The sequence below is a fragment of the Sturnira hondurensis genome, unplaced genomic scaffold (genome assembly GCF_014824575.4).
Source record: "Sturnira hondurensis isolate 20B ecotype Veracruz unplaced genomic scaffold, ASM1482457v3 Scaffold0009733, whole genome shotgun sequence".
NCBI classification, from domain to species: Eukaryota; Metazoa; Chordata; class Mammalia; order Chiroptera; family Phyllostomidae; genus Sturnira; species Sturnira hondurensis.
In genome coordinates, this window is record NW_028082364.1 from 1,027,057 (window position 1) to 1,041,082 (window position 14,026).

At 50.1% G+C, this 14,026-nt stretch overlaps 1 protein-coding gene across 2 annotated transcripts in view; it reads left to right on the forward strand.

The window, feature by feature from the left end:
- DOCK2 (dedicator of cytokinesis 2) overlaps positions 1 to 14,026 on the forward strand; it is a 357,524-nt gene that overhangs the window by 148,305 nt on the left and 195,193 nt on the right. For both annotated transcript variants that reach the window (XM_037057743.1, XM_037057741.1), the window contains exon 27: positions 8,919 to 9,014. In XM_037057743.1, coding sequence (XP_036913638.1) covers positions 8,919 to 9,014 — 96 coding nt within the window. The remainder of the gene's footprint in view (positions 1 to 8,918; positions 9,015 to 14,026) is intronic.

Consider the following 14,026-nt stretch of genomic DNA (forward strand, 5'->3'; position numbering starts at 1 on the left):
TATGAGGCCCACCACCCATTACCGGCACACACTAAAAATTCAGCAAAAGTGAGCTGTGTTGCTTACCCACGTGGACGACACCTGTTTCAAAGAACAAAACATGGAAGCAGGCACCTCCCAGGTGCACCTCATGGGCGGCTCCAGCCGGTCTCCGCTCACCAGCTTCAGGAAGACGTTAGAGACCTGGGGAGGCCTAATTTTTACTGCTCTAGGCTGTGGTTTGGAGGTTGCCCTGTATTTTAATAACAGCCCCGCAAAGCAACTTATAGGATCTGAATAAAAGAAACAATTTTCTCTAAGCACAGTCAGATATTTTTTGGTGGAGGCAATCCTGTTATCATGGTCTTTCCCCCCTGATTGCTTTAAGTAGATATTCTTCCCCTGCAAATGGAACTTAAAAGCATTTCACAAATGGAGGAAAATATTTCCTAGTTGTGCCTTTTTAAAAGCTGTTCACCTGTGTGACTCCGTAATGCTCCTGTCTGGAGACAGCAGTGCTGCGTCTTGGGAGCACCTAGGTTCCCTGGCGGGAGGGCCCAGAGAGGAGCACCTAGGTTCCCCGCCCGGGAGGGCCCAGAGAGGGCACCGCCCTCGCTCCTGTGTGCAGAGCTGCCTGCCTCACACCCCCCCACAGTCCCCGGGGTGTGTCCATTGTCCATTCAGTGCCCTGTGGAGGTGATTCCTTGGGTGTATCGACTGACTCCCCCCCCCAGTTGGGAATAGTTCTATTTTCTCTATTATTATAATTGGTTATTATGGAATTTTTAAACAATCCATACAAGTAGGATATCCCTGTAACCTCACATTCCTCCCTGCTTCACCTACTCAGGGATACCCTTCTTCATGGTGTGCTGTGCATTTTTCCAGACCTGGGGACAGAGAAAAACATTTTCACCCCAAAACACACATGGGATTGTATCACACATGGTGGCCTGTGATCTCTCTCTATTGAGTATGTTTAAGGATAGCTTTCTAGACCGAGACATACTCACCTTCTCTTATTCCACTGGGCTGTCATTTCTGCAATAGGACCCCTGGCTTGGGGACGTTTTCTTGCCCCATTTGGGTATTATATCCAATACAATGTGCTGTAAACAGCCGCACACACAAACGTTTGCCTCATTGTTTACTTGGGGCAGATTTGCAGAGAGATTTATCATCTGCAAGGTCCTGCCGCGTCCGCTCGTTTCTGTGGTCCCAAAGCACAGATGTGACAGCAGCTTTGAGCCCAGACCCCGAGTCAGACAGGCCTGGGCTGGAACTCGGGTCAGCACTCACGCACGGCCTGTGATCCCCCACGGGGGCTCAGGGTCCTCACGTCTGTAAATCTGTGATCATAGAAGGATTTCTTTCTTTTCATAGGTGCTTGCAGAATTCCTTAGCTTATGCAAAGTACTTAGAAGGTGACTTAATATGTATTTAGAAAATATTAGCTGTCGGTGTCAGAACTAGCTACAGATTCTCAAAGTAATTCTGGCATTGTGGGTGCCATCACGCCCAGTATATGGGTGAGGAAACTGAGGCTCAGAGGGGCAGGATTGGTCAACCCAGGGAAGGAACATAGTTAGTGGCAGTGTCATAACCTCTGTGCGAGGAGAGACTATTTTTGTAGAACTGAAAAATGTAGCAGAGGCTGTAGGGAGCCTAAAACACCCCCCCACACACACACACACATACTCCCTGGCTCCACTCCCACGCTTTGTATCCTGGGAAGAGCAAGGGGTTAGACAGAACTGAGCCTGGGTTCAGGCTCAGCCTCTGAGTGGCTCATTCCTGGGCAAGTTGATCAGCCTCTCTTTGATTCTCACATCTGGGGCCTCGATGGAGCTTCAAAAAAATTAAAAGTGATTATAGTTGTTAAGTCTATATGCACTGTGTTTAGCATATAACCTGACCTCGAGATTGCTAGGTATCAGCGGTGTCAGAAAGAGAACCCCCACCTTCTTTTCATTTTATTGTACCCTTGACCACTGATGCAAACTCTCCCCGCTAGAGGTTAGCCCGTGGTGCAGAGACACCCAGGACCACGTGGTGGCGTTGCCCGAGTCCTGCCTGGGAAGTGGGAGGCTGTCCAGTGGGCAGGAGAGAGAGAGATGATGGGGTACTGCATAGCCGGCGCTCAAGTTCATTGACTCCCCACTCCTGCTTCTCTGAGCCTCTGGCTGCCAGAGGCTGTGTTGCTTGCTTTACACACTGAGCTGCTCTGCAGTGACACCAGGTCTTTCAGGACAGGAGCCAGTTCACACAAGAAAGAAAAGAGCCTTGAACCCAGAACTCATGGGAAAATCACGTGACCCCAAGGGGCCAGAGAAAGCGAGAGGGTGCCTCTGCTCTAGGTAATGATTGTTCCTGTCTTTTCAGAGTTAAGATATTGCCCTGGCTGGTGTGGCTTGGCTAGCTGGAGCACTGTCCCGTGAACCAAAGGTCCAGGGGGTCGCAGGTTCGATTCTTGGTCGGGGCACGTGCCTAGGTTGTGGTTTCATCCATAGTCGGGGTGTGCACAAGAGGCAACCAATGGGTGTTTCTGTCTTGCATTGATGTTTCTCTCCCTCCCTTCCCCTCTCAAAATCTACAGCCATGTCCTCGGGTGAGGATAAAAAAATTAACCAAAATTGCCTTCTAAGTTTAAAAAAAAAAAAGTAAGCTAGGATGTTTTCTTTGTGGGTGAGTGTTTGCCTTCGAAACCAGAAAGAAGTTGGAAGACCTCTCCTGACGGGCGCAGAGCAGGGAGAGACAGCGGCAGCTCCCGACCGCAGCAGTTTTCATGGTCCTTAGTTAAAAAGAAAAGGCCTTTGGAGTTAACTCTGTCGCTGTGACCTTGTGATCTTCATCTTAGTGCTGGAAGGGCGTAAAGACATAGCAGGCAGAGGGGCTGGGCTGGCCTTGGTGTGAGCACAATTACAGAGCTGCCTGTGTGCCGGGAGCCGTGGGCGGGGCGTTGCCCGCAGACCCGGTTTTCCATGTAGCTCTGACAGTATTTCTTGTCACTGGTCACATGACCTTGCGCAACCCCTTCTCAAAGCTGAGTGTTGCTCTCTGTAAAATTAGGGCCACGCTAGAGCTCTTCGATGTCTGACTTGGGCATAACACAGTCACACTTTTGTCCTTTAACGTAACCGAGCTCACTTATAAGCATTTCAACAGGAACGTTTAGGCTTGGAATCCCTGTATAGATGATAGGGATTCATAGGTGAGATGATGGGTGAGACATAGCCCCATATTTTGCTCCCTCTGCAGAAGCTACTGAAGTAAAAGTGCAGGGAGTTCTGTAAGAGGAAGGTAACAGCAGATGGAAGGGCACCGAGGGATTTCGCAGACCCAAGAAAAGTGATTCCTAAGCCAGCAGTGGGGGAACCTGACTTCTCCTTGCATCTGAAGTGAAGGCTTCCCCGAGTTCCAAGACGTGGAGGTAGCAGGGCCCCTGGAGGTGGGGCCGGAGGAGAAGCACTGGACGAGCAGGTCAGACTGCAAGTTTGCGTAAGAAGCCCCTGACTGTGCAGTGGAGCCGCTGGGGGTTTATTCTGTAAAGAGGGTGGAACTGTAGGGCGTCTGGACCAGGGGTCGTTAGGCGCAGTGAGGGCGGCGATGCCATCCTCCCAACAAGGTTTCCATCAAAGTGTGCATCTTCGAAGCTGAAGCCTCTGGCACTTTCCTCCCACGCAACTCCTGGAATGTTGGCAGCCGGGCTTTCAGCCTTCAGGCAAGAGATCAGAGAATTCTTGTCTGTGGAATCCAACCAGCCCAAGAAGAAAGATGCACAGAGATGGATATTTGGGTCTCTCCAACTGACCGTCCCAACCAGATCACCCTGCAGCGAGGCTCACAGGCCGCAAGTTCTACTCACAGGCTCTGAGTTGGTCACCCACCTGGGAGTCACTCACCCTGAAATGTGGATAGACCACCACCGGTGACAGAGAACTAAGGAACAGAGTCTCCCATGAAAGAAAGCGCAAAACAAGCAGACAAAGAGGAGTGACTCAGAGGAAATGGAGACTCTGCAAGGCAGAGCACACTTTCAGCATAGGCAGTGAGGGTTTGGGGGACTAGGAGAAGGGGCGGTCATGAACGAGGAGAGAGCGTGAAAGACAGAGAGCTAAAGGAATCTCTGCCTTCTTCTTTCCCCTTTGCTGCTTCCCTTTGGGGAAATGAGAAACTGTACGAGAAATGGGAATTTGTTTACAACTTCGGTAGGAATGACGTGTACATATCAAACTGTTTTAAAGACTAAATATTGAGCGAACAAAAATTACACGATAACTTTATAGGGAGAAGGAGGAACAGAAAGAATGCAGGTGTCTAGTAGGGCAGGGGAACAACAAGAATGAATTCTTTTCTTTTATGGTGGGAGTGAATAGATAAAGCCAAAAAGTGAACACATTCGTTTAAAGAATGGGTGATGCAAACATATTTTGGCCACATAACCACACATGACGAAGTAATGACTTTATGGGCTAAAAGGAGTGAAAACAATCCCTCTGATTGCAGAACATGAGGGACCCGTGTTTTGTTTTTTTAATGAACATGGGACAGTATTTCCAAAGTATATACGTTTGCAACTTTGATAAAAATAAACAAAATCGAACCTCATTGCCATTAAGTCGTCAGCATCCCTTGTATAAAAGAAGAATTTTCCAGTGTTTAAGGTTATTATCATCTTAACGTAATCAGAGAGAGAGCACATTTTTCAAGTTTTATTTATTAAACTGGAAAAGCTGATCAAAGAAAGAGCTGATCCAAAAGCATTTAGGATCCTTGAATCTTGGGAGAGGAGATGCTTATATTGAATTATTCTTAGATACAAGACACAGAAAATTTTCACAGACCAGTAGAACCATAACCTTTAGCAAAGCAGCAAATACCACACTTCATTTTTTCGACCCGTCACTCTCAGAGGGTACAAGGCCCTAATACTTCTGCTTTCTCGTCAGCTGTGGGTACTGGGGCAGAATCACATTTCCCGAGAGAGTGAGAGGACCCCCCCAGCTGGGCTGATCAGACGTGCTATTTAAAAAGTCACACCGCCCTTACTGTGCTTTGTTTCCAAGTTCTGGGATCTTTCCCTGAACACTTGCTATATATAATGTAAACATATATGAAACATAGATAGAGAGATACTTTGAAAATAGGGCCAAGAAGACAATGCTATGAAGTTCTAGAAGGCTGCTGCTGTCCATCCGCTCTGACCCGAGCTCCCCCTCTTTGTGAAACAAAGTTCTGCAGGAGCTACAGAGTTGTCCAGGACACATCAGCACCAAGGGGGGTGTCTTCTACCTGGTGTCAAAAGAAAAAAAAAGAAAGAACATCGAACAAATGGGACACCTTTCACATAATTTGATTCAATGTTGTGAAATACCATGTCTGTGTGTTATGACTTAACATCATCTCACACATGGCGTGCTCTACTATTATTCTGGAAATCCTGTGGGGAGTTAGTAATTTTGAATTGCGTTCTATGAAGTCCGGGGGCGGGCATAGGGCATAGGGGGAGCCAAGAAGGCAGGGGTTGTCCCCCCACCACCCACCCCTCTTTCAGCTCTCTTTCTGCTGAGTTAAGTATTGGGCTGATGCGTAAGATTGCACTTAAAGAAAGGACTGCAAGTTCCTCCCAGGTACACACACAACCTACAGTTATTAAAGGGGAAAAAATCGCTATGGTTTGCGGTGTGTTTAGGTCGAGTGGATTAATTTCTTTTCTTTAATTTTTAAAAAAGATTTTATTTATTTATCTTTAGAGGGGAAGGGAAGGAGAGAAGGAGAGAAATATCAATGTATGGTTGCTTCTCGTGAGTCCCCCTCCGGGAACTGGCCTGCAACCCAGGCATGTGCCCTGACTGGGAATCGAACCACGATCGTGTGGTTCGCAGGCCCGCGCTCAATCCACTGAGCTACACCAGCCAGGGCTGGTTGAGTGGATTAATTTCTTTGCCAGGGCCATAATGGGGAGACTTGCTTTGTCATTTCAATCACAAGCCACCGTTTAGTTCAAGCCTGGAAGACACTTTCCCAGAGATTCCCTCCACTTGCCTGGCACCGGAGCAATTAACAGTGGGTGATTCGTGGCTGCATTTTTACTGCTTAGCACAGGTTTATCATCCTGAAAGTTTTCCATTTGCATATCCGCCATACATTCTTCGGGTGACATCTCGATATTATCTGGAGTTTAGATTATGCATTGCCTTTTACTGCACTTTCTGCGACGTGCTGGGAATCTACAAGTCTGGCTGGAAAGCTTCCGCAGACCGAGGAGGACACGAGTTGCTGCCGCCACTTTCCGAGGGCTTAGCATCTTTGCCTGCATTCCTTTATTTATTCCTCGGACCAGGACTTTGGTTTTCTATTGTTTGCTACCTTTTATACATACAGAAACTGAGATTCAGAGGAGAAAATAACTTTTTCCTAGGTCACCCAGCTCAGATGAGTGGATTTGAGATTCCAACCCGAGTCTGGTCCCCAAGCACTCTGCCACCACCCCCCCCATTGGGATCTTCAAAGGGAAATGAATTCAGTTTGACGGGCTTCCACTTTTGAATTCCAAACTTCCTGAGCAGTCTAATTGCTGCTCTTTGGATGAAGAAATGGCTATTTAAAAGAAGCAGGGGGCAGGTAGAAGGTCAAGAGAAAAGGGTTTTTATTATCTCCTTCGGTAAAGGGAGAGAGAGATGTAACCCCAGGGGGACAACATCAAGTGGAAACCATTATCTGAATTGTTAGTGCGCTTAGATTGGTGAAATTGCAAAGGAATGCAGAGAAGGTAAGGGAGTAATGAATACAGAGTCCTGAAGATTTTCTAAAGGGAAAGAAAAGATCAGAAGTTACTGGAGGCAGAAGTTGGCCCGATGGAGGGTCGTGTCTATCATCCTTGCAGACGGGAAGAGGCTGATAAGGCCCCAAAATAGCAGCCAGAGAGCCGCGTTCTGTCCAGTCTGCCTGGGCGAACTCAGGCAAGGAGCAGGCTCTGTGGCCAGACCTCTGGGTTTGAATCTTTCTGCTTTGACTTTCTAGCTGGGCGAGCCTGGACAAGTTACTTAATTTCTCTGGGCTTCAGTTCTCTCATGTAACAATGAATATCATAATGTTGCCCATCTTGTTGTGAGATGAGGTCGTTAGTGGTTAGTAGGGCTCTAGGTATTTAGTGAGCCCTCAAAAAAGGCTGGCTGTTTTTGTTACTACGGTGAACATCCCATTCATGTAACATCAAAAACTGGAGATTGTAAGTCAGTCAAGAGGTGTGAAGAAATAAAGGAGAAAAGGAAGTCAGGAGAGAGGCTTGCCTGCAGGCAAGAACTAAAGGCTGAGGTTCTCTCCCCTGCCCCTGAAGCATCAGGAGGAAAATGCCAGATGTGAGGGAAGAGCTGGATGAGGGGAGGGGGCTCACATCTAGCAGTAGACAGGTCTGATGGAGCGTAACTTGCTTCTGTAGGTTATGTGCTTCGATGGAAGCTCTGGTAGCAGCTGTTCTGTGGCGAGCTCCGAGGGGCTGCGGAACCGGGCATCAGCCAAAGTGCACAAGTGAGTGTGGGGCAGAGAGAGAGACAGGAATCTCTGGGCGGTTCATCTTCGGATGCCAGTAATCGTTGGAAGCACATTAGGAAGGGAGAATAGTCCTTAATAAGCACATCTTTTTTTTCTTTTCCTTACTGCATATCTATTTTCCTTTCATGGGTTACATGAAGAGACAAACCACAGTGAAGTTGAAAGCCGCTGAGCTTAATAAGGTGCTTATGAGTAAGTGTGCGTGGTCATCGCTTTTCAGCCGCCATGTATTCGGCACTTTCTTTATGCGGGGCTCTGCCGAGGTCCTGGGGACGCGGGCTGTTCCCACCCCCGAGTGTCTGCCTCGAGCTTCACGGGGTTGGGTCGTGTTTCTGAGGCATCAGAAAAAGCTACGTGAAATTCATAATTACCAATGCCCTGGCTCTGTCTCAGACCCCCTGGGTCTCCTGCAGGGGAACTAGGCATGTGGATTCTCCCAGAATTGCATGTGTCATTTCTATGTTCACATCAGCCTTGAAAGTCTGGTGAGAGACCCTTCTGTGTTTTATGGACGAAGACACTGAGGCACAGACAGGTTAGGTGATAAGTGAGGTCATGCAGGGCAAGTGAAGAGTTGGCTGTTGGGTCCAGAGCTGCTGAACTGAAAATCCCAGGGCGTTTCCACTTGGCCATGACCACCCTCCTGGGTATGAATGGGTGAAATGCCGCGCAGGGTCTGAGAATGTGGGTGAGAGTGCACGAAACCCTTGCCCCCCACAGCAAATGCTCAGAAAGCATCAGCAAGTCCTACTCAAGGCTCGGGGACTCGTATTTAAAGTGGGCAGAACCCCATAAATGTCACAAGCTGGCTTGTGAGAAACTCGTGTGGGTTTCCCCCAAGGTGGGTGGTGCAGCCTCGACTGCACAAGCACCCCGTGGTTATGGCTTCCATCACAGGAACCCCGCCCTGGGCTCCAGAAACGCCAGCTCCTCTGCTTGTCCTTCCAGTCTAGGGGCCGCCTGCTGTTGCTGGTCTCTGAGTTACTTCGTTTGGTGTCTCAGCATCTCCATCACCTGTGTAGCCAATTGTCTGCGTTACAGCCCCTCCGAATTCCAGGGGAGCGCCTATGACACGGGTGAAGGAGCCAAGGGGCAGACAGGTTAACGCAGCCAATGCAGTACAATAACTCCTGACCAAGTTAGTCAGCTTTCTACATCCAAAGTTTCTGATTCCAGAGCTCAAGCTCTTAATCACTAACTTATACTCTATATAGTTAGTGGAATTCCTGGTACCTAGTGCCTGGTGGTGATGGCAATGATGGCGATGACGATGGCGGTGGTGACCTTGGTGGTCGCCATGGCTGACCACTGTTGTACATCCTTTGGGAGAGGTTTGCAGATGCCGTGTCCCAGTTGTCTCACAGACGTCTCCACCTGTGTTACAGGCCTTCACGTACCACCACATCCAAGAGATCATGGTCCAGCTGCTCCGCACAGTGAACCGGACCGTCATCACGATGGGGCGGGACCACGTCCTGATTGTGAGTACATCTCTTCCCCTCGTCAGACTTTTCCAAGTGTCTGGTTGACGCGTGTCGATGCCCAGCGCCGATGCCCAGCGCCGATCCCTGCTTTGTTCCGGAGCGGGAGGGCCAGGTTTTTCCTCTCTGAGTTGGGAGAACATGAGCGTTACCTCAAGTTGCTGAAACACAAGGCTTAGGACTTGTCTGCCGGGGGCGGGGGGTGTTCCAGTGGGGATGGAATGTCACTGGCAGAGACGGAGGAGTGAGAGAAGCTCTTTGAGGAGGGCCTGGCAGACTGCTCCGCGCTGGCGTCCCCCAGGGGTCTTTACTTCTGCCCTAGAGCCAGGCAGTGTCCAGTCCCAGGGTCCCGCGAGCTTGGTTTTCTAAGTGGCTTCACTGTGTGTTAACTTTTCCCATAGATGTCTGTGAATTTAAGATCACTCTTCCACGCTGACACTGTGTTCTGTAGGTCAGGAGATCCCCGCCCCATCGTCCAATTGTGTTTTCTCTCCAGACGTAGAGCCCAGCTTTAGCCTTTTAACCTTCACCCATCTTGCTCTAAGCCACGGTCAAAGGCTAATGCTTACCGGGGCTAGTCACCAATATAAGCGGGTGTGTCCCACCATGCCAGTCTTGCTCAGGGTCACCCGTGGTCCCCCATCTCACCCAGAGCAAAATCTAAACCGCCACCGGGGCCTGAAATGTCCCCTGCCCCTTGCTCATTCCTTTCCGTGCTCCTCCCACACGTAAAGCGCGATTGCATTTGCCTTGGCCCATCTCTCCCCTGGGTCTGAGAGCTTGTTCCACCGTGTTAATCCGATGTTGGCTCAGTGTCACCTCACTGGAGAGGTTCCACTGTCCCCACTGCCCTGTCCCCGCCCCCTTCTCCTTCCCCTCGCAGTCTCTACACCTCTCTTCTTTACGTTTCGTCGTTCTTATCACCACCTGAAATATTTACATCCCCTTATTTATTTGGTTACTGCCCAACTCTCCTTGGGGGCATATGTGTTCCAGGAACGTGAGGAATTTTGTCTCTTTTGTTCCTTTGTGTCTCCCGGCCCTACAATAGTGCCTGGCACACGGCGGGTGCCTGGCACATACTTGTTGAGTGGACGAGCCAGTGAGTGAATGAATGTGTCCCAGCAGGGACTCTGGTGTTTAGAAAGGACAGGTGCTACTCGACTCTGATGACACCACGTGGGTTTGGGTCAGATAGTTTCCAGAACTTCCAGCTTCTCAAGAGAAGCTGCAGATCTGTATGATTTACGTGGAATTGCCTGATACTTCCATGTGGGTGGGTAATTAAAAGTGGATGTTGATTGTGGATACACTGTGGTCCTGCTTCGTGGACACAGAACATCAGGTGCTGGGGGTTATTCTACCTGTAGCTGGGCAAGGACTGGCTCCTTGGAAGCAACAGAGTGTGGCGGTCTCCATACCCCGGGGTGCCGTCCGCTCGTGCCAGCATATGTGTGTGTTGTGCGTGTTAGTGCACGTTTCAGGCAGCAGGGACATCATGGAGAACACCAGCCATGCCAGTCACGCCTGCCCTCCCGGGGCAGAGAGACATGCGAATTGGTCTCTGTCATTTGCCTCACCTCTTCCACCTTCGAAGCGTCACCATTTCTTATTCAGTTCCAAGCTCCCACGCCTGTGCTTACCGTAACACACCTTTGGTAAGCGTCTTACGCCTCCTCCAATCTTTGTTCCTTTGCTTTGGAGCCAACCTAAAGACGCTCCTCAGTGCATTTGGTTTATTTCATGACAGGCTCTTTCTCTTTTAGAAGGCTGGTTCTTTCAAAGAGTTCCTGGGTCATGCAACGTACCAACTAAATGGTGTTTATTGTTCTGTTCCTTTCTGTCGGGTACAAGGCGCTTCTCGTCCCTTTGCACTAACAGCCCAGGCGGGAGGCCACAGTGTGGCCCTCATTCGCTACAGCCAGCTCTCTGCACTTTTTGTTTGATGCTCTGCCCTGGTTGCTTGCCCTCCCAACACACGCTGCGCGTTGCCGCCGATGCATCTTTGCCAGGAAGCTGCCCTGGTCTGGAGTGTTCCGGGGCTCCCTGCTGAACACTCAAATTAAGTCATAAATGCATCAGTCTGCCCCTTCTCTGCGCTGTCAATGGGCTGTAACCGAATTTTCCCCTTTCATTTCTTTTTCTCCATCCGAATATGCAGCCAAAACGGCTGTCTGGATATTGCCCAACGCACCTGGCATGTCCTCACTGCCACGCTGTTCCTTCGCCCGGCGTTCCTTCAGCGCCGTCTCTACCTGCAGAACCCCACCTGGCCTCCAAGGTCCGGCACAGCAGTGTTTCCTCGTGGGGCTGCCCGGAGTCTCACCCCCCTGGTCGGGAGACCCCTGCCAGGTCGCAGAGCTCCCTCGTCCTTCTGTGAAAGGCAGTTGTACTGAAGTATAATTCGCAGACTGGACAATGTAGCAGTGAGTCTGAGTAAACACACGCCATCACCGTGATTCAGTCCAGAGCCCGCCCTCCCACCTGCGAAGGGCCACGGCGGTCACTTCCCACCCACTCCCCTCCCTCCGCCTCCAACCGGCCCTCGGCGACCGCTCACCCACTTCCTGGCCCCTCAGACTTGCCCTTTCTGGACCGTTCATAGGTGTGAAACCACGCGTCTAAGGCCTTTTGTGTCTGATTTATTCTCTGGGAGTAGTATTTTGAGATCCATTTACATTTTAGGACGTGTAAGTACTTGATTCCCTTTTGTTGCCGAACGGCAGGACGTTGATGAATGTACCGCGTGTCGTGTATCCATTCACTGGTTGATAGACAGTTGAATTGTTTCCAGCTTTTGGCTTTTGTGTGTCATGCTGCTATAAATATTCACACACAGATTTTGTGTGAACGTATTTTAATTTCTCTCAGGTGGAAACCTAGGAGTGGAATTGTTGGGGGAATGGGGGCAGTGTTTGTCTAACTTTGTAAGCACCTGCCAGACTTTCCCGGAGGGCCTGTGCCATTTTCCTTCCCCACATACCAGCCAGGGGGCGGGGGGCGGGGCTGTGTACATTGCGTACACTTAGTGTTGTCGGTCCTTTGGATTGTAACAATTCTAGCTGCGTCTCATCATGGTTTTAGTTTGTGTTTCCCTGATGACTGATGGTTTTGAGCGTCTTTCCGTATGCTCTGTCTGCCTCTCTGTTTTTTGAGTCATTTTAGTCTGTGAACTTGCCCTACCTGGCTCCTCCCCTATACTGGAGACCTGGAGGCCTGGACCAATCTGTAGAATGGGATGATAAGAGACCTTTTCTATAGAGTTGCTGTGAGTTGCATTTCATGTGATTCATTCAACTCAATGAAGGGATATGCTAGAAGCATCTGCCCAGCTGATGCTGTCTGTTTATTCATCCACCTGGTACTTTGTGAGAACGTTGTGTGTCCTCAGCACAAAGACTGAGAAACGAGTGACGTGCAGTCTTCACCCTCTGGAAAACTGTGGTCTCCTCCGAGAAGTCTCCCAAGTGCCCCAGTTCACGATGTCCCAAACCCAGCTCGTCACCAGACCCCAGGGCCCACTCCACACTGTCCCAGCGTTCGGGATCTCAATTTATGGTTCTGACCTCCTCTTGACCCCTCCCAGTCACCCCCCTGCCACTTCTAATCACCCACCAAGTGCTGCTGTGTCAGCGCCTTGGGCCTCGGCCCCTCCCTACCTGGCTCCCTCACTGGCTCTCAGAGACCCCGTCTGCTCTCAGTTATGGGGTTCGTTGTACTTGGCCCACTGCGAGGTGCCTTTCTGTTTGTGTGATTTGTGCCGCCACGTCCTGGCCCCCTCCACGGAGGGCCTGGACCACATTTTACTCATTCTTTTATCCTCAACACCCAGCAGGGAGCCTGGTATGCTGTGGGTGCTCAATAAATGTTTGTCGAAATAACAAATGAGTGAAACACTCCCCCCCAAATGCTATGCTGTATCACGCTTTCGTATTTTTGTGTGGGCTTTTCCTTCTTCAACGACTGCTTTTTCTGGATGGGGGGAGCCGGCCTACATCTCAGGGAAGCGGGGGCAGCAGTGCAAGGAATTGCCTGCCCAGACTTTCCTTGCCCTCCTGCCTGACTCCAGGAAGCTTGCAGAAGTTCCAAGCTGAAGCTGTGTCATTAGTCCCAATACCCCTCAGGGGTGCTCGTGGAATTACGGAGCTGGGAGTGCTGAGCGAGGCGAGCTTGAGACGGGCGGCAAGCACAGCTCAGGGGGAGTGGGGACGTGCTGAACGGGCAGGAAGAAACCAACGGGCCTTTTCTTAAGATACAGCTTCCTTGTCACGAAATGGGCATCTCTAGCAATTCTTGGAATAGAACCATCTCCTCCAAATTAAAGAAAATGATGTTGGAAAGTAATTACTCAGAGGTCAGGGGTCCCTGTCCTGGCGCTGAAAGCCCCAATTTAACTTAGAATTGAGATTTGACAAGGAGAAGAGAGCCCCATTCCAACCGTCACTTTTAATTTTCCAGATATGATTTTATGGGTTACCTTTCATTGCTTGGGAATATTAAACAACCCCTATATAGGGCCAACAGCCGACATAGCCAGTACTTGGGAAATGCCAGGAAGGCCTGAGTCGGGCATGGGGCGGCTGGTTTCTCTCGTGTCATTATGGGATTGGACAGTGACGTTCTTTTCTAATTTGTAGGAGTGGGGACATTGCGGGAAGAGGCGTTCGCTGTTAGACTCACAGGCGCCATAGCAGGATTGCTGCTTGCGCATGGCGCATTATAATTAGCAGATGCTGGGAATAGGCACCCCTGCCTTCTCCGCAGACTGCCTGCCTGAACCGTGAGGGGCCTATGGTGACGAATGCGCAAGGGGAGATTTTACAGAAACTAAAAGCAAAACACGTTTACATGGCTGCTGCCCTGTCTTGGTCTCTTTGCCAGAATCCAGTCTGTCTTGTTCATTTAAGTGCCGAGGAACCTGACTTGGAGGCTGAGGAAGGCAGCGTGGGTTGGCAGAAGGGTGTTTTGGAGGAGGGAGAGCAGGAGGAAGTCTCCCTCTTGTTTGGCAGAGT